Source organism: Ursus maritimus, unplaced genomic scaffold (assembly GCF_017311325.1).
Source record: "Ursus maritimus isolate PB19 unplaced genomic scaffold, ASM1731132v1 scaffold_21, whole genome shotgun sequence".
NCBI classification, from domain to species: Eukaryota; Metazoa; Chordata; class Mammalia; order Carnivora; family Ursidae; genus Ursus; species Ursus maritimus.
Window position 1 is genome coordinate 16585433 of NW_024424564.1, and position 27463 is coordinate 16612895.

Sequence of the window (27463 nt, forward strand, 5' to 3'; positions counted from 1 at the left end):
ACAGTTCTTCAATAGACATTTATTGGCTACTATTATGTGCTAGATATTAGACCAGGTGTCAAACATACAAGCACCCAGGCCCAGCTTACAAAGGGACTTCTGGGCTCCTGATGACTTATAGTTAATAAAATGTGTATCATATGCAAGGTCATATGTCCGGGCACGTCTGGAAGTCTTTGAATGCCTTCAGTGATGAAGTATTTAAAGTAACAACAACAAAGTAAAGCAAAACTATCAGATGATCTGACAGGTAATTTAAAAAGTGAATGGAAAAAAATTGTACAGCAATTTTACAGTAGGTTCGTACATCTACGAATTCAGTATAAGAAACAGAGCTACTTGGGGCACCTGTGTGGCTCATTCAGTCAAGCGTCTGACTCTTGATCTCAGCTCAGGTCTTGATCTCAGGGTTGTGAGTTCAAGCCCCATGTTGGGCTCCATGCTGGGTGTGGCACCTCCTTAAAAACAAAAAACAAAAACACCAGAGCTAATTTATTCTCCCCATAATCACAGAAATGAAATATTATCATATTAACCTTAAAAATGAAGTTACAGTTAATGTAAAAGATCACGAGCTACCACAGGATGTTAGTTTCTTTCTTTTTTTTTTTTAAAGATGTTACAGTTTAATACATTCTTAGTCACCACTTTTTCAAGTTTTACTGTAATTAGAATTTCAAAATCTGGTTTCCTAACTTTAATCTCAATCCAAGTAGTCACATCCATTAACTTTTCAGGACAGGGGCATGAAGGCTGAAACCACAGCTATTTATTTACCCCTGTGTCTTCAGCATCTGGCAGAGTAGGCACTCATTAAGAATTTGTTGAATTTGTGGGGCGCCTGGGTGGTGCAGACGGTTAAGTCTGGACTCTTGGTTTCAGCTCAGGTTGTGATCTCAGGCTGGTGAGATCCAGCCCAGCCACAAACCCTAAGCTCAGGGTGGAGTCGGCTTCAGACCCTCTCTCCCTCTGTCTCTGTTCCTCTACCCCGCTCTCTTTTCCTCTAAAATAAAAAAAATTTGTTGAATTTATCAATTGGAAACATGAATTTAAGAGAATGGATTGAAGGTAGTGGTTTTATACAACAGGAGCTTCTGAATACTTGGTACAAACATAGCTGTGCTTTGGGTGTTGCAGAGAACTATAGTATTACATGCGCTTATAAACCTTTAAAATGAAATATATTGTAAAACTCACACTAGAAATAAAGAATTTTCTGCGGATGGCGGCTGCGAGCAGGCAGCCCAGCTTCGCAAAGGCTCAGGTGCGACCCAGCCCGCGCCTGCTCCGCTGCCACGATGCCCAAGAGGAAGGTCAGCTCCGCAGACCCAGTGGCAAAGGAGGAGCCTAAGAGGAGGTCATCAGCTAAACCTGCTCCCGCAAGAGTGGAAAGGAGGGCAAAAAAGGCAGCAGGAAAGGTAGGCTCCAAACTTAGGAGACCCTGGTATCTGGGAGCTGCTGCAGTGCTACTCCACATGTGACTTTTTCCTAATGAAAAGCCATCCCGAGACTCTCAGGTCTTGTGACATTGTTTTTTTTTTTTTTTTTTTTTAAAGATTTTATTTATTTGACAGAGAGAGAGACAGCCAGCGAGAGAGGGAACACAAGCAGGGGGAGTGGGAGAGGAAGAGCAGGCTCCCAGCAGAGGAGCCTGATGTGGGGCTCGATCCCATAACGCCGGGATCACGCCCTGAGCCGAAGGCAGACGCTTAACCGCTGTGCCACCCAGGCGCCCCATTGTGACATTGTTAGTGACTAAGATCGTGACTGTGAAAGTCTCAATCAGATGTCATACTTGCCCGAAACGTAGAAATTTTCTACTTTCCTACTTTAATTTTATATTGCAATAATTGCAGTGACTGATTTCTGTTTTCTGGCCTGGGTTAAAAAAAAAATATTGGGCATGGTCATACCAGTTTTTTATGGGAATATAACATGTTACATTCATTGTTCTCCAGAATTTGAAAGACTTAAAAAGACTGAAAATACTAATAAGTCCAGCTGGCGAAGGAAATCCGTTCTTGCACTGTGTATACCACGGTTAGCGCTTGCCGTTCCTCACATACTTGGCTTATTGCTGATAAAGGTCTCAAGCCAGGGTGCAGGGAATCCTGTGTGCAAGGGTACAGCAAGACTCGTGTTCTCTGAGAACATAATGCTTTAAGTGTTGTGTTTTGTTTGTTTTGCAACTATGTATAGAGTATATTACATCCTTTTACCTTAGTAACTCTGAATTAACCCTAAACAACATTAGAGTTGTCTCCCTGGAATGCATTCATGATTGCATTGTTCAAATGGAAAGTCTTTGGAATGAAGTTGTTCTTCAGTCTATGTAATGTTTGAACACTAAGTTGGGAAAGCAAAGTATATGTAAATCATCATAACTTTCATTTTGGGTGTAGCATTGAAACCACCCTCTGCAAAGCTGTCAAGGTCTTCAGGGAAAATTCACAGCATGATTAACTTCTGTGCACTCAAAACTTAAGTGAGAATTTGGTGTTAGACCCCTTTTCTAAAAGTATAGGTGGAAGCTTACCACTGCATAATCAAATCTTTATTTAAATGTTGTGCAGAAATGAATGTCAAAGTCTCAAACTTTTTTTTCAGTAAAAGTTTTTTTTTTCAAGTATTCGAAGAAGGTATAAGCACAGTATGTTAACTTAGTATTTCTTACAACAGAAGATAAAACAATAACTCTGTATAAAAAGTTAAGTGAAATAGGAACTTTTCATGAAGGCCAAAAAACGGCAGATCTTGTTGCAGAATGATGGCGTGAACTATGCACTTTTACCCATCTTTGATTGTTTGTTTGTTTGTTTTTTAAATAAACCAATTGGCTGAAGTACAAAAAAAAAAAAGAAAGAAAGATTTTCGAACTATTTATTACTATTGAACTCTGAACTATATGCACCAAATACAAGAAAAGCCAGCACATACATGAATTATTTTTACAAGCTCTTAGGGGACAGGAGAAAATGATAGTATGCATTTCATAGCCTTTCTGAAACTAACTTTTAACTACAGAAATGAAAGTAAGTTTACAGTGCACAAAGTCATATTTCCGGTTACATATTCAGTGGTGTACGGATAGTGAAAAAATATATCCAGGCTTTTCCACATAAAACGGATATAAATAAGCGGACATATAAAAGTAAAAACTAATTTAATTTATATGCTTAAGAAAAAAAATCAAGACTTTTATTCATTGCTCTAGAAATTATGAGAGAAAAAATTTACATGAAGTAAACACTATATTTTATATTTTAAACCATTAAAATAGGATGACATCTGAAGATCCCATCTAAATTTCAGATTAAATGATTCTATGAACTAACTAAATACAGAAAGGTGAGGACGGATGAAGAGAGTGAAAAAAAGATACAGACAAGTAAAAAGGAGCTATAAGTAAACACCCTCCAACATACACACGAACTAATACAGAGCTGAGATAGGCACCTGTAAGGGGAAGAAAGACATAGCTGGATCTTGGCTTCCCCCATGTGGAAGGCTTCCTCCCCAGAATTGTTCCATGTTTTCTAATATTTGTCTGAATGTCTGCTAGCCTCAGTGTACTTCTTCTATAGACTTTTTAAGTTTTGATGTTTTCCTAACTAGATTGAATTGATTTGAGAATCAGTTGTCACATCCTTCTTTATTGCTTGAGTTGAATTACAATTTTGGTTAATAAAAAACTTCCAATTTTATATTTCCTCTTCTGAATCTTGATCATACATTTCCTGAGGCTGTCTCTTAATATTGATTACCAAATCAATGGTTAAAATTTTTGTTAAACACTGAAGAACTGAAGTTAGTAATTGGTATTTACCAGCTACTGATTCCAAACCTGTCTGACTGCTCACGATGGGTTGATTGGTTTGCAGTGCATGGAGAGTTCTTATATATATTTGTGAAAAGCTGTCCTTTCCTTTCTTAGACTTATATAGGATTTGGGGAATGCCTAAAAGAGCATTAGCTATTATCATGCTAACCATGGTTTCTTCTGATTGCTGACATTTTCTGGCATAGTTGAGAAGATAGTAATGTAACAAGATCTCAAAATTACCACCCACTGGCAAAACACAACCTGCTGGTAGAGTGGAGCAGTAGTAACTCTGGGAAGAACACATCTCCAGTGACTTATCTCTCACTGGCAAAATGTTTCCCCTTCCAGCAATTTTTGTGACTTGTAAATTTTCGTAAGAAATTTCTATTCTAGTGTTTTCTGCTGTTGAATTAGCAGAATTGCTCTCAATAAATGGCTCATTGTCATCAATTATACTGGTTTTGGTTGGAGATAAACATCTCAGTGTTTCATCTGTTTGGTATGTATCTGCTGATATCACTTTTGGTGTTGAACATGGAGTGTATGTTTCTAATTCTATACTTGGATCTACCAGATTTGAATATACTTTTAAATATGTTTGAGTTTTTGCCAGTTTACCTTTGTTCTTTACAATTGTGCCCTGATACGGCCTTTGTATTAAGCCATTAACACTTTCTGGCAGTGGATTACTTTCTCTGCTATTCTTACAAGTAAGAGGACTTGACGTATGATTTTGCTCACTGGTTTGTATCATGTAATTTAGATCAAGATCTTTAAATAACTGTCGAAGCATTTTAAATGCTCCATGTAAAGCATTTTCATGTTGTTCAACAAGACCCTGCACTGGTCCACAAAGAACTATACAGTGTGGTATAAATGAACATGTGCTAATCAAACCAAGATGAACATACCTTTTGGATCTCAAGATAAGGGGCTTACAAAATTTCACCAAAGCAGTGTTACAGATTTCATACTGTGAAGAGGCCTGTGGTAGTACAAAGGGAGAAAGACCCATGATCCTCTGGATAAGAGAAACTTCTTCAGGTGATAAACACTCTACCACTGATATGCCATTCAGTCCTGCATAATAAATAACTAACTCCGGTTGTTTCACACTAGACAGGAGCAATTTTACATTCTGACTCTGTAAATGTGTCATTATTGCTTTTGTCCTTCCCATAATCCAAAACTGAGAGGTCTGAAACTGTGCTTCCGAATTTAGAATAAACTCTGATCCAGAAGTTGAAAAAAGAGGCTGAATGGTTTCTGTTACTATCACTATTCTTATGTCACCATCTGCTGGACAGTATACAGAAAAGTCTCTGTGAAGCACAAGCCCAGCTACGATCCTGGAATCTGAGACAGGAAGGCCGGTGACACCAACATTCAACTCTACAAAATAGTCATCCACTAAGTCAAATACTTCTTCAAATCCACTTTCACAAGCCATACACTTGAAAAAGTAGTTACACATCAATTGTGAAATAAAGTTGTGATTATTTCTCCCCACTCTTCCACAAAAGTATGCTTCTAAGAGCAGCTCTAAAGAGCTCCTACACAATGTTCTCTCTTTAGTGGATGAAGAAAAGATGGACAAAAAGTGTTTACTTAAGTAGTGGTCCATAATATAATCTAATATTTGTGTCTGAAACGTTAGAAGAGCTTGAGAAATAAATTTCCACTGACAACAATTTTTCCAATGCCTTCTATATGTTTGAATATTTTTGGAAATCAAAGAATCCTGTTCTTTGTCTGTGATTGTATGAAGTCCTCTGAGTAAATGACAAAGAAAGATAATAAATGTTTTAGCACCATCTCCTGTTTTTCTTAGATGACTGGAAACACAGGCCACCACCATCCTGTACAAAAAAAGAAACAAAGCAACTCAGATTTTCAGAGGGCTGCCTTCCCACATGTAAATCAAGTTGAAACCATAATTTCACAATTAAAGTCATAAAAGACGGTCTTTTTTGACTGATGTTTTTAGTTTTACTTTCTACAAAGTTTTACTTTGCTCTATTTCAAGATTCTGGGGTTGGGTGGAGCGAGGAGGAGGGAAATAAATGTTCTTGGGTATTTGCTAAGATTTGATTTTTAAAAGAACGTTCCACTGAACAGCTCTCTAACTCTAAGCATACATTGGTTTCGCCCAAGGTGAGTCTTCGTAGGAGCACAGGTTAAGGGTTCAGGGAGATGGCCTGGGGTGCCCGACTCTGGGTAGGAGAGTGGGACAGGAGTACCTGGCTATGGGACGCTCTAACGAGCTGGAATGTGGGACGCGGGTACCTGGCTATAGGATGCTCTAAATGTAGCGCCTCCAGGAGGCAGCCTCCATCCCGGCTGATCAGCACCTCGCCGGTGGGCTTCGTACACAGAACTTGTCGCCCCTCGGGCCCCACGCAGCAGCTCACGATGGTCTCCAGCACTTCCGCCACCTGCAACGCCACCTTAGCGGACCCCACAGCTGCCATGGCCCGTAAGGTTCGAAGGGCTTCCGGCCGCGGGCTGTGGGACACTTTCACCGCCAGGAAGGAGCGAGGCGGAGCGGGCGGAAGCGGAAGAGGCGGGGAGGAGGCCGCGCGCGGTGGGTAGCTGGGCCTCCTCCCCCAGCGCACCCTCCGGAGTAGCCTGCTGTTCAGCCACCAGGGACAGGCGTTCCAATAGTCCGCGAAGCTGGGCAAGCGGTCAGAACTTCTCCGGAGCTGTTCCTGGAGCGGAAACTGCCAGCCCTTCCCCTGGTCCCTGGGTGAATTTATTCCCTGCAGTGCCTTCAGCTGCCACCAAATCTGTCTCCCAGGAAACGTCCTTCCTCTCGGGAAGTCGGCATGCTAGGGGAGCCTATGTGGAGGCGGGAATGGGTCCCGCGGGTGGAACCGCGTTCGTGCCCCACCCCTGACAAAACCTCTGCGTTGGACTCAGGAGTATTCTACGTTATCATCAGTTGCTCTCCTAACCATCACAAAAACAGGACAGCAGTAGACTTTATGCTTTCCGCAGTAACTTTGCCACATCTCCTGGGTACGGGTATTACTATGAAACCCCCAGCCACCACAGTTTACTTTTTCTTTAGCAGAGGGGACAGATGTGAAAACTTAGCTACACTGGCGATCACTAGTATGCTTTAAAAACACAGTGGCCTAAGATTATTGGATACAACTGCATAAGAAAACACAGGCAGAAAGAATATACTGTTTCAATACATCAAAACACACATATTCTCTCTCTCAGGGTTTAAATGGTAAACAGGTAGGTAGGGCTTAAGATTTAGACCTCGGTTTGCTGACACTTATCTGTGACATTCAGTAAGTAAACTCTTCTGTTATCTTAAAAAATGGAGATAATAAAGGAAAAACCTCACAAGGTTTTGCAGTCAGAATGTTTGCAAAGAGCTTTTTTTGCATGGTGCCTGGCATATAATACTAAGCACTCAACAGTCAACTATTTACAGCACACCCCCTCCAATTACTGTGATATTCACTAGTGTATGGACCCACTCTCTCTACAAGGGAAGGATTATTTTGTAAAGTGCAGAAGAGCCAATTAGGATGATAGCACAACACAGGACACCTACAAGAGTGCAGTCAATATTAGTAAGAAAATTATCTTGTAGATTTTTCATTGAGGTTGAACAATGAGGGGCTGTTCCCCTTACCTCTTATTCCTACGCATAGGACAGGGGAAACCTGTAAGCCCTCCTTTCCCTCTGCCCCCCAACCAATTAATAAGACAAAACCAACTATTAGCCAGAAGCAAGTAGACCCTGGGGAGAGAGCAAGAATGGAAGAGGAAAGAGGATGGAAGAAAAGAGAGGAAAACAGACAGGAATGATTTGGAACTCACCTGATGTTGACTGGGTATGGACTAATAAATGATTTGAGGGGAAAAAACTTTTTCTATATATACTTGTTTAATAGTAGGTTTATTTCCTGGTTCTACCCATCACAAAACAGTGGTGGATATAGCTATGATATATAGATTGGAGCAGTGGATTACTCCAAACTTTTAAAAGTAAAGTGCTACCATCAAAGTTCTATTTAAGTGTACTGTGGAAGAATGGACATTGAAGTTAGACATGGATTTAAACTTGTGCTTGCCATCACTCTTACTGTGTAGCTTCTGGAATCATTTAACTTAGAGCTCTGAGTCTCAGATTCTTTGTTTATAAAGTTGGGCTAACTTCCACTTACCTTAAGGTTATTATGAGTATTTAAGAAGAATGAATATAAAGCACCAAGGAAAGCATACATTAGGGATTCTAACTATTAAACCCTTCCCAGCCCTTCACCATCCTTCACAACTACCCCTACTGATTATCTTTTAAATTTAAAAACTAGGACAAAGTAAGTTAGTCACCATATGTTATATTCAAAGTCTTTGATCATAGTTTGCTCTTTTTAAGAATTTTATTCAGAATGCCTACCTGTAGAAGTTAGCATAATTTTACAGATTAGAAAAATTCGATTTTTTTTTGTCTCTGCAAACATTTATAACAGGTTAGGAATAATAGATTAGAAATGTAATACATTACAAAACAGTTGCCTATGACTATCTGTACATCTACTATGCACCTCAGGGAAAGGATTTGACAGTGTGCTGAACTTACACTGCAGATAACATACTTTTATTCTATTATACAAAACCGACCAGTGGTAGTGTTTGAATTTATAAATGGCCATTCAACAGGATATTTAACTTAAATGTATATTTAGCATGCTAAAAAGTGAAAATTTTTCAACCGAAGTTCTGTGGCTCATCAGTTCTAATGTTTCATGGCATTTTTTTAAAATAAATTTCAATACTGTAATACTAAAATAATTTTACATGATAAATGCAAAAAGATAAAGTTTTCTAAACATTTTAGAAAGTATATTCACATTCATTTTGTCATGGGTTTCTTGTGGCTCTTCTAAATATGTTAATCATATTAAGGAGACACTGGTCCTATACAATTTTAACAGTCCATCTTCAATTAAAAACTGTAACAAAACAAACAGTATGTTAAAGAGTAACAAAAAGTAACTTAAATATACTAAATTCACACACTGTACGTAAACAAAATGAAACCAAATTACATAATAGTGGCAGGTTATACATTTTAAAGAATTTCTTTATCCATGTAGTCAAATGAGACAGAAGTTGAAATGTAAACTTAGTGATTTGTATGGTGTTACCCCTTATTGGTTCAAATTGGAAAATTTGGTATAAATGCTAATATTAGTATTTTATTTCTGTACATTTAACATAATTCAAAATAATCTACAGCATCACGTATGGCTCATCAATATTGCCATCATCACTGTGTATCAACCAAAAAACCCCCAAAAATATATTCATTACTCATTAGAAATACTAAACACTGGAAAAAATGGAATTTTATACATTTGTTTTCTTAAATATTTGACTAAGATATTCAAAAAGTTAAAACTGCCTTCTACAGAATTTTATGTGTATATGGCACAAGTTGACACCCAAAACAGTGTGAATTCCATCAAAAAGGCACTGTTTACAATACTCAGAATAATCTGACAAGTCTACTTCAATGATGTCTAAGAGTGAATATATTTGAAATAGTTAAACAGACAAACCCTTATAAAAGTACAGCATTACTGTTTAAATATACTATAGCTATATAAAAGGAAATAAAACAACACAGAGAAATGACCCTTTATGACAAGTAAGCCTATAAACACTTCGAATCATATTGGAGAGTTCTGTAACACAAAAATAACAAAAAGTATTTTCTTAAAGGCACAAAAGCGTGAATACTAAATGAGTGTTGTATTTTACAAGGCCAACTTTTTCAATGGAATGGTGACAAGGACTACACTGTACCTTTATTTATAAGTGATACAAAAAAGTACTAACATGAAATACAAGTAAAATATCTATTGCTGAAACTTACTTGTTTCACATGCCCTATTTACTGTCTATTCCTGGGCCAGCTATACCTCACTAAATGGTGGATAATTGAAGGCATAGTACATTTAATAATTAAAACAAATGCACATGTCAATAATTATTACTCATCTAAATTTTCATGTGAAAAACTAAAATTTTTGATCAAATGAAAAAAAAGTGGTCATAAGATCTTAAATCCTAGAAACCATCATGAGGTTCTCAGACAACTGGGAACTGTAATCACAATTTTTATGAATCCATGGTTGAAGGAATATTAATCTCAGGTAGAGAACATTCAAAGTCAATTACATATATGGCTACATACAAAGTTAATTATGTGTTTTAAAGGATTCACATACTAAGCCTAGTATAAGCACTGATCTAAAACTAAACCACCAATTCCTGAGTTTTGTGTTCAGTTCACAGAAAGGAACTCATACAACTAAAAGCATAAGAAGACTTAGATTAGATATATGCTTTCAGTGTATAAGAAACAGTCATGAGTAACCCTGCTCTTTTTCATGAAATAGTTTTTGACTCAAGTAAAGAACCCAAAATATCTGCCTTAAAAAAAGAAAATAACTACCTTTCCAGTCTTAGAAGATACCTATACAAATAAAACACTATTTAGACCAAATGAAAATAACACACAAGTGGGTAAGACTAAAACTGCAAAGGGGGGTTACCAACAAAAAATTTTAAGTTCTCAGGGTTTAATGATGAAATGATTTTTGTGATCAGCCAATCAACTTATATAAACACTAATTTAAACCATAAAAAGGATCAAATTGTACAATATTTACAAAATATCATCCATCAATGAATAGGCAGTTGGGCATTAACATTGGTAACAGAAAGTGAGTATAAAAATTATATTGACAAGCATGAAATACAAACAGATCCCACCTGTTCTGTGTAAGCATAATAAACCTATACTTACACCAGGTATAGGTATATCTCACTTACATTTCAGTCAATTAAAAAATGTTTTCACATGTACATATGGAATACAGCATTATTTTGCCAAAACTACATGGGAAAATTGCTCTTCTTAAAACCTACGGCTACTTAAGATAGCTATATTAGTTAGGGGGAAAGACAGGCTCTTTTTTTATCACTTTCAGTTTTTGTAATTTAGCAATCATTCCTTGATTTTATATTTATCATGGCATAGATGATTGTAATCTTGCTAGTGTCTCACACTCTCTTCTTAATCAAAGGCAAATGTAGCCAGAATAGTTATTCTGACTTTTATTTTCATTAATAGCCACTTCGAAATCTACACTTTCAGGATTCTGAGATATATCTTAGGACAACATGTTCCTAAGCTTAACTACATTTGCAAACATTGCTTCTGAGGACTGTAAATATTTATGACAAAAAGTAAAAATATTAACCCCTCCCCCCAAAAATTAGGAAAAAGTTTGTCTGAGCCTGAACAAAAAAAATCTTGAAGAATTGTTGTTTTATCACAGAATGAAGTTGCTCAGAACAGGAGAGTAAGGAATTAAACCTCAGAACTTGATGTTCTTCTTAAATGCTCAACTTATTGCACATTTTAAAGAAACCAATTTTAATATACACATAAATGCTACCACACAAAGTGTCTTTTCTTATCGCCTTTCTCTTATTTGGCTTTTGAAATAAAATATTGGTTATAATTTTTTCTATTCTATTTGTTCACTGAACACACTAGGGTCTAAACAAAAGCTAAAATATATTTTTCATAATGAAAAAACGTAAATTACCAGAATTTCATATGTCCTATAAACATCTCTAGAATTTGACCTATGCTATTGGACCAATGGAGTTACAAAAAACAGAAATAAGAAAAAAGGACAGCAATAAATTTTGACCACACTTTTTTAAGCAAGTGATTACGGTGGTATTATATAGGTATAAGAAAGATATAATGAACAGATCCAAATAGCCGCACACCAATTTTTATGTTGATATACACACACATACATTTATACCTGTATCTATAAATATTAAATTCTAGGGGTTAAAAAAAGTCATGTGTAAACTTTTAAAAAAGCAGTTTGCCATCTTGTCTCTCTCAGTACATCAATTTTGACTACACTTTTTTCTTGCTGTTTCTAAGAAGACAACTGATCTGGGTGCTTTGGAAATGATTTTTTTTTTTTTGAAACAGGACAGTGTTTTAAACTATTTATGTCAATTATGCCATCATTTCCCATTCTGTAATTCCTTATTGATAAAAGTCTTGTGCCTATTTTATGAAGAAAATAGACTGCTATATATATTTCATAAGAATGTTAATGCTATATCTCAGAACATACTACAGAATACAAAGACTACTGTCAGGTATACATAAGACACAATTGTGTATACATGTGGATTTATCACACTCACATGTAAACACATTGTCACAAAAGCTAGAAATGTTCTGGCACTTAACACATAGCTCACTTTAATAACCAATAGTTCTTATTTCAGGTTAAGGATAAAAGGTATGAAAGGTCAACACCTCTACATTTATCTCTAAGATTTTTGTTTTAGAAATATTGTGACGTTTTAATAAAGACCAAAGCAACTTGAACATTTGGTCCCAGGCCAAATCTGATCATTCCAGTTCACTGATTCAACTGTAAGGAACTTCTACTTGAACATGAAGTTTATTATAACTTGAAGCAAAATCAGGAGGAAAATGATGAAGTAGTCTTTTTGTTGCAGAAAATAATCCGTGGCAGGTGTGCTTGAAACTAAATGATTTCGAAGAGCCATAATATTTCTGCAAAAATAAAAACAGTAAGTTTTATGTCAAAAATGTTACCACAGAACTCATAATTTGATATGAGACTTATTAGTAAAGTCTTAGTTAAGAGAACACTTAATTACACTATCTAAAGTAACTAGTTCAATCAATTACAACTACTTGAACAGGAAGCTGATTATCTTACGTGAAGCCATTATTGTCTAAATCTACATTCCACGTTATACCAAATACATTACTCAATGATGTGCACCAAACATAATTATTAAAATTTGATACAAAAAATATATCACCTTTCTCTGTATCACAGTGGTTTTTTTTTTAACAAAAATTGTGTTTTTTAAGTTGGCCTAATTAAGATTCTTTTTACCTTTACTTTAGGGATGATAGAAATTCTCCAGGAAAATTGGCCTAATTAAGATTCTTTTTACCTTTACTTTAGGGATGATAGAAATTCTCCAGGAAAAAATAATACAACGGATCTCATGACATTCCTAACTTGAAAAATGCTACACAGGCACTTCCTATGCTAACAAAATATTAACTTAGTCATGTAATGAGCTTACACTATCCTCATGCCATCCTAAATGCTTTTGGCTAAAAAGAAAAAAACTGGTTAGTGAAGACATCCCACCCCGCCCCCACCCCAACTTCTTCTATTAAAGTGTTTTACCAGTATAGAGAAAGAAAGGAAGCAAATGAACTAGTAGGCTCATTAATTTATAAATCTAATTAAACTAGGAAACAAAAATTTTATATAAGGGCTGATGACACCAAGATGCAGAAGACATGCCCCCTCCTCTAACGGAGCTCATGGTCCAGTGGGGGCTGCAGGGGCGAGGTAAGCAGACACACACAATAACAACTCTGTAGTCTAGTAAATGCTCAAAAGCAGTATGTATAGAGAATTGTATAAGAAAAGTGGAGAGATTAATAACTCTACAGGGCAGGGTGAGTAATTAGAAATGTTACTGAAAGGATAGTATTTGAATTATATTCTGAAGGATAAACAGGGATTTTCTTAATGGGCAGGGTGGGAGGAAGAGCAATTCCGTGTTGACAAAGCTCCAGAAATGACACAGAAAGTGTATCCTGGAGATGTGAGGAGTTTCAAAGAACTAGAACATGGGACAGGTGTAGGGGAATGGCAGGAGGTGAGGCTGTAAATGAAAACAGCAACTAAATGTAAGCTGTAAGATCACTAAGAACGAGAAAAATCACCTTAAAAAAATTGTCTGATATAGCAATGGGAGGCAACCAATCTGCACTCATGCTAGCTTAGCAATGGAGCAGGAGAGATCAGGACCCTTCTCCCTCCAAGGAGCCTTCCTAGGTGTTAATCTTGTGCTGCTGGGAGAAAGACAATATCATATGGTTTCTTTCATCTATGGAACATAAAAACTAAGAAGATCGGTAGGAGAAGAAAGGGATAAAGAAAGGGGGGGTAATCAGAAGGGGGAATGAACCACGAGAGACTATGGACTCTGAGAAACAAACTGAGGGCTTCAGAGAGGAGAGGGGTGGGGGAATGGGATAGACTGGTGATGGGTAGTAAGGAGGGCACGTATTGCATGGTGCACTGGGTGTTATATGCAACTAATGAATCATCGAACTTTACATCAAAAAAAAAAAATCTTGTGCTGCTGGATCACGGAGAGGTATGCGTGAGGAATGGCGTGGGACTACAAAAAGAGCATTCAAAGGTCTCAGGCTATTCAACCATTGCTGTGAAGTATTTCAGTATTTCAACAACTGAGGCACTCCAATTAAAAATTAGCTACATACAAAGGGATGGCAGAAGCCTTTGTTAGCCAACTTTCTCAGAAACCACCCCACTTCCACACCTAACCCAGCTATATTTCAGGTATGCTACAGCAGTAAGATTCCAATCCTACCCTCACGGATGAGGAAAAACCACCACTCTCTACCAATATTTTAGTGGTGAAGGAATTTCATAAGTGTTAGTCATCAGGTAACAGAAGCCAAGGTTCTATTTTAGCCCAACAATGTTTTAAAACTGTAAAGTTTGCATATAATTTCCTACATAACAGGATTCTTAACTATCCCTCTAGACTTAAATGAACAGCCACTGTCCATATATATTACCTTTTAATTTCTTCCTGTGTTTGTTTTATAGATTCGATGGAATTTTGAATGTCTCCCAGTTCTATCCCTTTCTTTCTTCTTGTATTTGGTTTTACTGACTGAGCTGAAAAGACATTTGGAATGAAGTTGGTGAAAATACCGAATACATACAATTATAAACAATTTACATTTCAACATAACGATTCTCGTGTAATAAAAATTTTCCTAAGCATTACTTTTATGGCTTAGAGAGTAATGTAACAATACTAGTATTCTGCATTTTTTTAAGTTTTAATCATATCATTTCAAAACTAGAATACTACAAATATATTTAAAGTAACTACAAATTAGTTATATTTTGGATGGCATCAGTTTTTTTTTTTTTTTTAAAGATTTTATTTATTTATTTGACAGAGATAGAGACAGCCAGCGAGAGAGGGAACACAGCAGGGGGAGTGGGAGAGGAAGAAGCAGGCTCATAGCAGAGGAGCCTGATGTGGGACTCGATCTCGGTACGCTGGGATCACGCCCTGAGCCGAAGGCAGACGCTTTAACGACTGCGCTACCCAGGCGCCCCTACATCAGTTTTTTAATACTCATTAAAATAGACAAAAATAATCCATTAAAAATACATATATTAATTTGGGGGAAGGTATTACTCTCTTTTATCTCTTGTCTATTTGCCTACATCTGAAGAAGTCAGTTTTTTGAGCCCCCTTTTCAGTGTTTTATTGTTGATGTTATAGTCACCTAAATTTTATATCTTTTCAGTTGGTTTTGCTACCTTTTCTATAAATTTTTACTGTCAACCAGTACACTGTATTTTTTTCCCCTTCAAACCTCTCATATCCATTCCTCTCATATCCTGTTTTTGTTCAGATCTTAACCTTTCTCCAGGTCTCAGCTTTCTTTAATTTGTAAAAGAGGAATAACAATACCACCATTCAAACTTCACATGGTGGTAGTACAGTGTATTAAACATCTAGCTTGGCACACATTATGTACTCAGTGAATGTCAACTGATAAATTACAGGTAAATAGTGGAGTGGATAAGAGAGTGAATTAAGGAACCAAAATATCTGCATATATTACATATACATACTGCCTTATGGGATACGTGACCTTGAGCAAACCTGTGTCTCAATTTCCTTTTCTGTAAAATGGGAACAAAACAGTATAACTAATAACCCCCTCTAGCACACCGGTACCCTGTGACTCATACTTTTAAACGTTTATTGATTTTATTCCTCTTTTACACTGGTCATCTTGCCCCCCCACCAACATCCCTCAAGCCTAGATTGCTGTAATCCATTAGAAATCTTAATTCATCAGGGTTCATCTCTAAGAACCTACCTCAAACTGAATTCAGCTCCCTTTCCTTTAAATTGTTATTTGTTGTCTACTAATTTCCTGGCATTTATCATTTATTCACCTCTAGTGTTATTGCTATAAAAATAAGCTCCCTAGCTTAGTAGAGAACTATGGCTTTAAAAAAAAAACCTTTATTTTCTCAGACATTACCTTAATCCTTTCTTGATTATATCTCAATGTAATTCAAGACATTTTACACATTATCTGACTTGAACAAGAATGGCATACTAGTTAATTTAGTCCATAATTCTGATATATTTTTACTTCTCTGTGACTTCTAAACACTGCAAGAATTTATTCTAAAAATGGAAAACTTTCTTTAAAGCATGGAAATGAGCTCAAAGCTCAAAAAATGCTTCCTGCATTGAATCTAGGAAACCATCAACAATTTTTCAGAAGCTAACAAGAACTAGTACTACAGTGTGGTTCTTTTTTTTTTTTTTTTAAGATTTTATTTATTTATGTGACAGAGAGACAGCCAGCGAGAGAGGGAACACAGCAGGGGAGGAGCCTGATGTGGGACTCGATCCCGGAACGCCGGGATCACGCCCTGAGTCGAAGGCAGACGCTTTAACGACTGCGCTACCCAGGCGCCCCTACAGTGTGATTCTTGATTTGCATGTTCTCCGCTTGCCTTTCCCTTGTGGCCTGGTCTTGAAACTTATCTATAATCTAAAATAGCTTTTTTTTTGCATGCCATCTCTGTCTCCACCCAAACTCCTACATTATCTTCCTGAGTTAATATGAAAAACACTTTTCATATATTAAACATAATACTGTAATATCCTTTTAAAAGTTTAGGTGCTTGTAGTGAAGAGTCTGCAGTAAATATTTTTACCTTCACTTCCAGATGAGTCCTGGATATCAGGTTCTGGGGAAGAATAGCCTTTTGCCACTTTCTTCTGTTGCCTGGTTGGCTTATGTTTCATTTTTGGGACACTAACCTGAAAAAAAAAGCCATGCTACGTGAATTTGCAGTGAATTTTTAAATTAAAGACCAATGTTGTATAACTGTCAAAGCTATCTGTTCATGGGTACAGTACACTGAAATAAAAATAAAGATGAAATAGTCTAATTAAAACTTAACAACATGTGATACACTTATACAATCAAATGATTAAATTGTAATAGGAAACATTAATTTGGCACAAATAACAAAAAATATTTTAAAAATATGCAATGAAGAGTTTCTCTTCACTGCTGAGCTCTATCAACCCATTTTCTCTAAATACTATTACTTTGTATATCCTTCAAGGGACATTTTTATGTCACACACAAATATGAATATAGACCCCCCAAACTTCTAACTGCACCAGTCAGTATCTCTAGTTCAATGTCAAATATTAGTGTTCTTTTTCAATCATATTTATCTTGTTCTCAACACTAGAAATATTCCCATTGAATGATATTGGGTTTCCCATAAAATTATTAACTTACTTTTAATAATATCTGGATAATGTAGAGAGCATCTTCTTTTTTTAAGATTTTATTTATTTGAGAGAGAGAGAGACAGAGAGTGAGCAAGCATAGCAGGGGGAGGGACAGAGGGAGAGGGAGAAGCAGACTCCCCAGTGAGCAGGGAGCCTGACACAGAACTCAATCCTAGGACCCTGGGATCAGGACTTGAGGTGAAGGCAGACACTCAACCAAATGAGCCACCCAGGCGCCCCTAGATAGTATCTTATAATAAATGGAAGTATTATTCTGCAGAGCGTGATTTTTTAAAACATGATTTTATTTATTTATTTGAGAGACAGAGAGCACAAGCAGTAGGGAGGTGGGAAGGGGGAATGGCAAAGGGAGAGAAGACTCCCTGATGAGCAGGGAGCGTGACATGGGGCTCAATCCTAGGACCCTGAGATCATGACCTGAGCTGAAGACAGATGCTTAACCGACTGAGCCACCCAGGTGCCCGCCCCGTTGCAGAGCATGATTTAAACTTATATAAAGTATTTGAATGCATGCACAAGATTCAGAAGTATATCAGATGATCAACTAAGACTAAATTTTTCTTAGAATAATGTACTTCAGACTCTACTCTATTAACAAATAGACTTGCAATTTTGGAGGTCAATCCTAAGGTTAAAAACTCAAATTCAAGAGAAGAAACTAGAATCAAAAGGGTAAGATAATTTACATGCTTATAAAAACAGGGAACCAGTCATCATAACTCCTGGATTCTATTCATACCATTCTAAATAGGAATTATCTACAATTACCCATTCTTTTGCAAAATCTTATTCGAAAGACAAATTAAAATAAAATTTCTGCAATTTTGTTATAGAAAATAAGCAATGAGCAGGTAGGTTCTAGATTCAGCTTACACTATGCCCTCCTACTTCAAGTCACAGAGACTGAACATTATAGCATTAGAATCTAAATCCACATTCTTAGAGTAGGTTCAAATTGGAGATTGATGAAGACTGGTGAGAAGTATTTAAAATGACAAAGGGAGTCACCAATCTATCTCTCAGTAAACTCTACCTTTAGGAGGAAATACAGATGCCCTGTCTCTATCATGTTTTTATTGTTAAAGGCAGAAACAATGTTTAAAAAAAAATTTTTTTTTTGAGAAGGGGGGGCAGAGGGGGAGAGAGAGAGGGAGGGGAAAGAGAGAGAAATCTTAGGCAGGCTCCACGCCCAGCACGGAGCCCAATGCAGGGATTATTTTCACAACCCTGAGATCATGACCTGAGCTGAAATCGAGTCAAATGCTTAAATGACTGAGCCACCTAGGCGCCTATAAAATGTTTTACAGTTTCTAAATAGTGATACCATGTGTATGTACAGATACACATATATATATATATAATAAATTTTGCCACCTCAGCCATTTTTAAGTGTACAATTCAGTAGTATTAAGTAGATTCACAATACTGTGCAAATGTTGTGCAAATAGCTACTTCTAAAACATTTTCATCGTACCAGAGAGAGACTGTAATAATTAAGCAACGACTTCTCATTCTCTCTTCCCCTCAGTCCCTATAGCTTCTTTTTCACTTTAGTTATTCTATTTTTGAGCTCCAGAATTTGTTTGGTTCCTTTGTATAATTTCTCTTTATTGATATTCTAATTTTATTTATGTATCTTTTTCTTGGTTTTCTTTAGTTCTTTGTTCCTGTTCCTGTTTAACTCTGTAGGCACATTTGAGACAACTGTTCTAACAACTCTGTCTGTTGAGTCTGGTGTCTGGATTTCATCAGGGATGGTTTCTGTCAATTTATTTTGTTCCTTTTAATGGGTCATCCTTTCATGCTTCTTTCTATGCCTGGTTATTCTTTAAAGAAAACTGGACATCTGATTGTTATAATGTGGTAATTCAGGAAATCAGATTCTCCACCTTCCCCAGGGCTTGCTGTCTTCTGGACTGATGAAAGCTATAGTACTACATTTGTTCAGTAAAGTCCCTAAATTGTTTTTGCAAAGACTGTATTCCTTGTTCATGGTTACTGAAATCTCTGTTCCTTAGCTTGTGTTCAGCTAGCACTTTAACAGAAGCTTCCTTGAACACCAGTAGCTAAACAAATAAAAACAAAAGACAAAAACAAAAAAAATACTCTCCAGCATTAGCAGACTGGCTCTGTGTAGCGGCCCTCTTTCAGCTCTACGCCAGGCTTGCACAGGTCTTTTCTGAGCATAAGCATTTTGCCTTGGACCTTTCCAAGGTTTTCTAAAATTCCTGATTCCCTAGTTTCCCAAAGATTTTCTCCCCAGCTTTTGTTTCTCACCTTCTACAGTCTATCGTTTTGTTTCAGTGGGAATCTTTTGCCCCAGGATTGTGCCGGTTGTCAGTATGGCTCACAGTACTTCCAAGCAATGCCTGCAGCCTTTCTGGGTGAGCTCTGAGTTAGTGAAAACAGGCATCCTTCAGGTAGCTCCCAGAAAGATTAGAATAGACAGACACAATTTGTGAATAAGGTCTGCTCTGCTCCCTCTGGAACCAGGACTTGCACTGGGAATGTGTGGACCCTTCAAGACTACCTGTGCACCTGTGAGGAGTTGGGGTAAGGGCAAGTAAAAATGCCATAAAGCTTTCCTATGGCTCTGAAGTCACCTCTGTCTTGATTTAGCATTCACTTTGTTGCTGCAAACCTCTGACTATTTTCCATAGTTCTGGCAAATTTACTTCTGACCATTTTTGCTTGCTATTTTTGTTTCTTTGAAGGGACAAGGGCTTGGAGCTGACTACTCTGCCACTTTGCTGACCTCAAATTTTAAAATTTGAAGCCAAATTTTAAACTTTGGTGGCCAAAGATACTAAGGGCTTAAAAAATTTGTAGGTCTAGGGGTACCTGGGTGGCACATACGGTTAAGTGTCCAACTCTTGGTTTTGGCTCAGGTCATGAACTCATGGGTTGTGGGATCGGGCCCTGAGTCAGGTACCATGCTCAGGGCGGAGTCTGCTTGAAATTCTCTCTCCCTCTCCCTCTGCCCCTCCCCCTGCTCGCTCTTTCTAAAAAATAAATAAACCCTTAAAAGAAAAATTTGTATGCTTAGCAGATCTTGTTACTTTTTTATTACATACCATTGGAGTGCGATGTTTCACTTTGGTCTGGATAACACCATCTTTTTCGAACTGTATCATATCATTAAGGGGGTCCCATGGTCTAGTACTGCATAAATGAAAAAAAAAAAAACAAACCCCATTTGTTTAATAACTGAACAAAACACTCAAATACTTTTCCAAAAATGTATTCTATAGATTTATATTAGCAATTACGAACCTAGCTCTAAGATTAAGATTTGTCATATCTAATTTCTTCTGATCCTCAGCTTCTTTTGTCAAATTTATAATGAATGGAACATCAAGTTTAAAATCTCACACTAAATTATATATATGGCTTAATGAAATACTACTCCAACTAACAGTAAAAGTTACAGAAATAAAGGCAAAAAACTATGTTGGTGTATTGTTTGTAATATACTCTTTTTAATTACTTACTCTGCAAACTTGTAATGCCATTCCCCTGTGAGTGGATCAAGCTCAAATAACTTGCATGTCCACTCTTCACTTTTTGTTTTCCGATCTCTGGCAGCTTGTCTTTGAGCTTCTTCTAAAACATACTTCTCTTGAGTAGCTTCTGTTTGGTCTTTGGCATTTATGGCTCGAGTTACCCGCTGCCAGAGTCTAATACATGTGTAAAAACAGCATTAAAAAGAGAAAATCAAATCTACATAGAATAGACTTGAATCCCCTTGAAAGAAAATGGTGCCCATGTGGGTTTTTGGCTTTGACAAAGCTTATGCTCACAGGCTTCGGAATGTGTCAAGATACAAAAAGCGGTGCCTGAGTAGAGAGATCACAGTGGAGACTAATTTTTTTTCTTGTCAGGACAGAGATATTACCTGGATTCTTAAACACATGGCAATGAATGGTGTTGACCCAAGATGATGAGAATGTAATGAAGGCTCAAGAATCTATATTTTAAGCTCCCTGGATGATTCTTATCACTGTTTAAGATTCACAGGCCTCAAAGATCCAATACTGTAATGCCGTGCTTCTCAACCTTGGATGCAGGAATCATCAGCAATTTTAAAATAAAATCTTGGGGATAGGCCCATGTATTGGTTTTTTAGATGTTTTCCAGGTGATTTTAAATCATAGCCAGTGTTGAGAACCAATGATATAACAGAAAAGACTGAGGTAAAATCTTTTCCCCTACTAAAGTTTAGTTTTTTATCAAATAAAAATATACTATCTATATCCCAGCTACCTAGGAAGACAGCATGTTGTGACTGAAAGAACACAAGCTTTGGAATCAGAGTTGGGATGAATTCTTGGCTGGTGAACTAAAAGTTACGTATCCCAAGACTCGTTTCCTCATCTTTAAAATATGTTAAATTATATTCACACCTCAAGAATTGTTTATACCTTGGCAAAGCTTCATTCTTGATAGAGAGCATCATGTGGTTATAGCTGAAACAATTTTTAGAACTGGTGCATACACATTCTTCCATTTTTGACAATCTCAATTTTGAATGTAGAAGGAAAGTACACAGACATGAATCCTCATGACAATGAGACATGAGAATGATATGCATATGAGAACATGTCGTGAGAACTAAACTGTATAATGTCTATAAAGTACCTGGTAGAGTGTCTTTTACATAGAAACCTTCTAACACAAAGAAATATAATAAGAATAGAACTGGGCAATACTTAAACAATATTTTTGGTTCAAAAGTGTAAGACATCCAGCAAGAATTCCATGACTTAAGAGCAGAAACTATGGTCGTAATTATTACCCAACTAATGTTAAGTCCTCTAGAAGCCTGCATATCCTGTGGCATAATTCTTGTAATTTGAAAACCAAGAGTAATCAGTCCCATGATTTTATACAAACAAAACAGAAGTTTTTTGGTTTTGTTTTTAATAGGCCTTGGAGCAAATAAGAAGAGAAAGGAAAAAATGGGAAGCTTTAGTTTAGAACTGCAGAAAACAAGTATGATTTTTTAACCAGTATGATTTGTATATTTATTTGACATTCACATATACCAAAAAAAAAAAAAAGTCCTGTCACATCCCACAAATGTTATTTTGCTGAATTAAAATATGACTGAAAAGTGACAGAGGAAAGTATCCACACTACTGAAGGATTAAAAAACACTCTTCAATATTTATGAAGTTGGCTGAAAAATCGTGTACTTACTTCTCTGATTCAAAATCTCCCTGCTCTTCAAATTTTACAGTGTGCCTTATTAATCTCCACTGCTTAATGTCTGGTGTTGGATTCCAGAAAACCTCTGAATTATCAGTCTTTTTGTCATTAATAAAAACTTCACTATCCTATATTTAAAGAAGTTAAACATTAATACAGAGAATTGTCATTTAAAAGAGGATTATTTAATGTAACAATACTTTCTTCCTGATACTTAATCCCACAGTTAAACATATTTTAAAAACAAATACAACTAGCACTTTTCTAAAAGTCCCAAATATCTTGTCATTTTATAAAACCATTAGATTAAATATGTAATACTAGTCATTTAAAAACTTTGAACACACAAAAAGTTTATGAGATTTCACAGGTTTTATTTAATAAACAAATTTCAATAATTACTTGCAAAAACCTCAACAACCATTTCTGAATTGTCAAAGTAGAGCACAGTATTTGCTAGAACTATAGTGAGATGGCTGTTGACTATCTACGTACTCAATATATATATATACAAAAACCTCAACGAGCTGTTCTTAGCATTAAAAATTTGAGCACAATCTCAGAAATTTCATTTTTTAAATATAGTTTTATCTTTTTTCCAAATGATTTTTGGAAAAGTACATTTTTAAAATTACAAAGCATATGTGGTCTCTTGGTTGAGTCTCTAGATACAGTTTCATTTTCTCATCACATTTCTCATCATTTTCTGCTTATTATAATGCAGAAAATAGCATATATTCTGTGTGACAGTGCGAGTGCATCTAGGCAGTACCACGATATATCCTTCTTATTCATTTAAGCTCTTCTGAACAAAATTACATATATGTGAATTTACATCAGTAGAGAAATAAATAAAAGCCATTGCTCTCAAATACCACTGTATCCTTTCCATGTTCCTCAAAAGGAAATGTAAGTCTAACTGGAAAAGCCTCTTTCTTCGAGGTGAGAGGCAGTATACTGCTCTGAGTAGAAGCATAGCCCTGGAGCCAGAGAGCATAGGCTGGAATATTGCTCCATCACTTTGAGCAATTAAACTCTGTACCTCAGTGTCCTCCTCTGTAAAACAGAGACAGTTAACAGTACCCACCTCATACAGTTACTAAGTATTAAATGAGTTAATATGAGTAACATTTTAAAACAGTGCAGAATATTATAGGTGGTAAATGTTAGCTATTTTTATTGAATTAAAGTTTTGGAAAGATAAAGTATTCCATGAAACTAAATACTGTTGATAATAGCTCAATGCCAAAATATTTGTTAAGCTGAAGCTTATGTTGAATAGTGATGATGCTTTTAGCAATTGAATAAGTGAACTTATAAAATGTTATTTTTAATTTTTTTCACAGAATAAAATTCTTTTTGCAAAGCTAAAATACAAAAATACTTACCCAATGGCCTTCCAAAGTAGCTAGGACTTCTTTTCCCAATTTAAGTTTCCCTGATATTTGATTAACACAGTCACTACTACCTAGAAATGGCTTTTAAAAGAGAAAATGTTACAGAAATATTTTGCTTTTTACTAGTATTTACATTTAATGTAGACAAAAGGGAATGAAAGACATAACTGTATAGTTACAGTGCTACTGTAGGCAAAAAGGGTGATATTTTAGTCAGAAATGTTCAATGAAAAGAAACTGCGATTTGTTGCTGTGGAATAAATAGGTAAAATCAAACAGAGTGTGTGAGTCTCTAGATGCGGTTTCATTTTCTCATCACATTTCCCATCATTTTCTGCTTATTATAATGCAGAAAATAGTGAGAGTGAACATACTGAGATCACAAACGATGAGTTGCACCCTGTGCTCTCTTCTGACTCAACTATGGTCCATCAGTGTTGTAGTCTATTTAAAGCAATAACAATTCAGGGGATTTGAGGGACTTAATTCATCTATTAGAACAGCCCTTCCTTCAAAACAAAACAGTAAAACAATACTTAACCAAAAAAATCCTCCAAAAATTAAATTAGAAGAAATATACTTTGAGTTACTATATTGCCTTACTGATGTCTCTCGTCAGTGACAAAATTTTGATGTTCCAGTTTAGCCCTTAAAGGTGTCAGAAATTACTTAAGACATCTTTAGATTTTCAGATATTATCACCATACAAGCAAAAATTTGCTAAGATTAAAAAAAGGGGGAGGGGCACTGCACCAAATAATACTGAAGTGATACTTTTTCTCGGAACAAAGTTGCTGATCAGTTGGATTATCAACATCGGAGAAATCTAGTAACAAATATTAAACAGTTCATAGAAATATTCTCATCTGAACATAATGTATTGTCCTAAACCAATAACTGCCACAATAAAAAGGTCTTAAATTTCCCTTTCACTTAGACGCAAAATTTTCCAAAGATAGCCATCTTCCCCTGAGAAGAAGGGTCTGCATTCTTTCCCCTTGCGTTTGGGTGGGCTTGTAACTCTTCAAATAACAGAAAATGGTGGAAATGATATAATTTGACTTTTCTGCAACCAGGTCATGGATGGCAATGCAGCTTCCCCCTTGCTCACAAGAACACTTGCACTTGGAATCGTGAGCTGCCAAGTAAGAAGTCTGACTACCTTGAAGCCACTGTGCTGTGAGGAAGCCAAACCACATGGAAGGGCCAAACATACAGATGCTCAGATCAGCAGTCCTAGCTTTAGTCTTTAGGTTGTCCCAGCTCACGCACTGGACATATAAGTGATGAGCCTTCAGATAATTCCGGCCCCAAATGTTGAGTCACTCACAACCTGCAAGTCTTCCTGAGGCCCCAAACATTACATGGCAGATGTAAGCCATCCCCATTATGCTCTGTCCAAGTTCCCGACTGATAGAACCCCTACATATCAGAGCAAGGTTGTTTTTAAGACTGTGAGGTTGAGGATACTGTTAGGCAGAAACAGTAACCAATACAACTCTTACCGTACACAACGTTAGCTCAAGCTGATACATACTTTGTGGTCTTTTGTAAAGAAATGCTTTAATTTACTAAGGAATTTCTATCCATTCACTTCATGTATCTCATCTCCCATAAAATACCAATAGTTTTATTAATTAAAATCAATAAAAGAAGTCTTTCTGTTGATTTGGATCTGCCAAGGCTGCCCTGTGATGAATTCTGTGTTCTTAAATTTATTTTTTAATAAGGAACTAAACTGTGCTCTTTGTTCAATATTTATAGCAAGACCCTCTTTAATTAGGTGACACCTTCTATCTGCACTAACCTTTAGTTTGAATTCAAGTATTGCACTGTATCCAGTTTTCTGACACGTAATATTGACTATTCCACCAAGCTCCAGTGTCATTGTGCCATAAAGAATTCCTAAAGGAAAAAAAAAACAATTTTGACAAAAGGCTGAAGAGAGATACTGGCTAATAATAACAAGCAGAACTTTACAATCTACTCTCCTTCTAGGAGAAAGCAATAATTCAAGGGTATTCTGTCCCACCCAACAACAATCTCTAACATACACATGAAGTTGTTTCTGTAGGACTTAAACAGATAACAGAGGATAAGATTATTTGCAGATTCCATTCCATTTGTAGATCCAATTATTTGCGAATTCACACTCTCACTAAAACATGTTCAGCAATCCCAAAATAAATACCCACAGCACTTTTGTAATCCTTCATGGATATGCAGAAAGTGGTGAAAAACTTGAGCTGTCCCATGTGCAAATTGCCAGCTGAGACTGAACAAGGTTTCATCCCTCCTTTGGTAAACAAGTGCTGTTTTTGCAGTATATTTAAGAGCCACATTTTTCACAGTTTGGTGATTTTTGTTAGTAATTTTATGGTTTAAAATGACCTCCAAATATAGTGCTAAAGTGCTACCTAGCATTCCTAAGCACAGAAGGCTGTAATATACCTTATGGAGAAAATGTTTGTTAAAGCTTGGTTCAGGCATGAGTTATAGTGCTGTTGGCTGCTAGTTCAATGTTATTGAATTGATCATATAAAACAAGGTGACCTTAAATAGAAACAAGGTTATGTATTGATTGGTTGATGAAAAGGTGAGGAACCTAATCTTGTGTTTCCCCTAGGAGCAATGGCTTAGTATTCATTAAAATGTGTTTGTGGTGACTTTATGGAACATAACTACTGCTAATCACAAGAATCAACTATGTAAGTAAGACAAACATGTAAAAAAAAAACCCCTCAAGATAGGTTCTGTGGCTAGAAGTTGAGAGAATTCATTTGACTTTGTTAAGTGTGTGTGTGTGTGTGTGTGTGTGTGTGCATAATCTGTTCTTGGACTAAATTGTTAAGGGAGCTTTTAAAATGCAAATGCACAATGTTAATTTCAACAGACTATGCAATGTGTCTCATACTTACTTGGCTATGGAACTCACTTTGTAAAACAGTTTGTGAGATTAATGATTTGAGGAACACATCATAGAAAATACACAAAGGTAGAAAACAATCATTATTTCCTATGCTCATTCACAAGGGGTTATTATAATCTCGTTTTTTCCACGCCACAAGAAAAAAAAAAAACATTGGCACTGGGTATCTACATAAAATAATATTCTTTATTCTAAATGATATAAGATTTTAAAATATATTTATCAATTTAGTTCATAACTTCAGATATTTCACTCCATGCCTATTTCAAGAACCACACATGAAGCTCTAAGAATTATCAAGCCTGAGGCCACAAGGTGGCCACTCTCATACTTCAAACAAGGTAGGTCCATGTTACAATGGATGGGAGTCAACAAGCCTAGAGTTTAGTCTCAAGAGTTCTCACTGGTTTGGCCTTAGGTAAGATTCTTTTTTTTTTTTTTTTTTTTAAGATTTTATTTATTTATTTGACAGAGAGAGACAGTCAGTGAGAGAGGGAACACAAACAGGGGGAGTGGGAGAGGGAGAAGCGGGCCCCTAGCGGAGGAGCCTGATGTGAGGCTCGA

General features: G+C 36.4%; 2 protein-coding genes across 11 annotated transcripts in view; both read right to left on the reverse strand.

The window, feature by feature from the left end:
* Window positions 1-1651: 1651 nt before the first annotated feature.
* Window positions 1652-6412, reverse strand: BBS10 (Bardet-Biedl syndrome 10). Its single transcript, XM_008684325.2, has 2 exons — window positions 6110-6412; window positions 1652-5682 (listed from the first exon to the last, which is right to left on the reverse strand). The coding sequence occupies exons 1-2, from the start codon at window positions 6292-6294 to the stop codon at window positions 3702-3704; spliced, it is 2166 nt and encodes a 721-aa protein (XP_008682547.1). The 5' UTR covers window positions 6295-6412; the 3' UTR covers window positions 1652-3701.
* Window positions 6413-8207: 1795 nt separating this feature from the next.
* The window catches only part of OSBPL8 (oxysterol binding protein like 8), a 157679-nt gene continuing 138423 nt past the window's right edge, over window positions 8208-27463 (reverse strand). For all 10 annotated transcript variants that reach the window (XM_040637284.1, XM_040637282.1, XM_040637283.1 and 7 more), the window contains 8 exons: window positions 25778-25875; window positions 23962-24051; window positions 22565-22701; window positions 20857-21042; window positions 20440-20527; window positions 16753-16858; window positions 14565-14667; window positions 8208-12476 (listed from right to left, as the gene is read on the reverse strand). In XM_040637284.1, coding sequence (XP_040493218.1) covers window positions 12344-12476; window positions 14565-14667; window positions 16753-16858; window positions 20440-20527; window positions 20857-21042; window positions 22565-22701; window positions 23962-24051; window positions 25778-25875 — 941 coding nt within the window. In that variant the 3' untranslated portion in view covers window positions 8208-12343. The remainder of the gene's footprint in view (window positions 12477-14564; window positions 14668-16752; window positions 16859-20439; window positions 20528-20856; window positions 21043-22564; window positions 22702-23961; window positions 24052-25777; window positions 25876-27463) is intronic.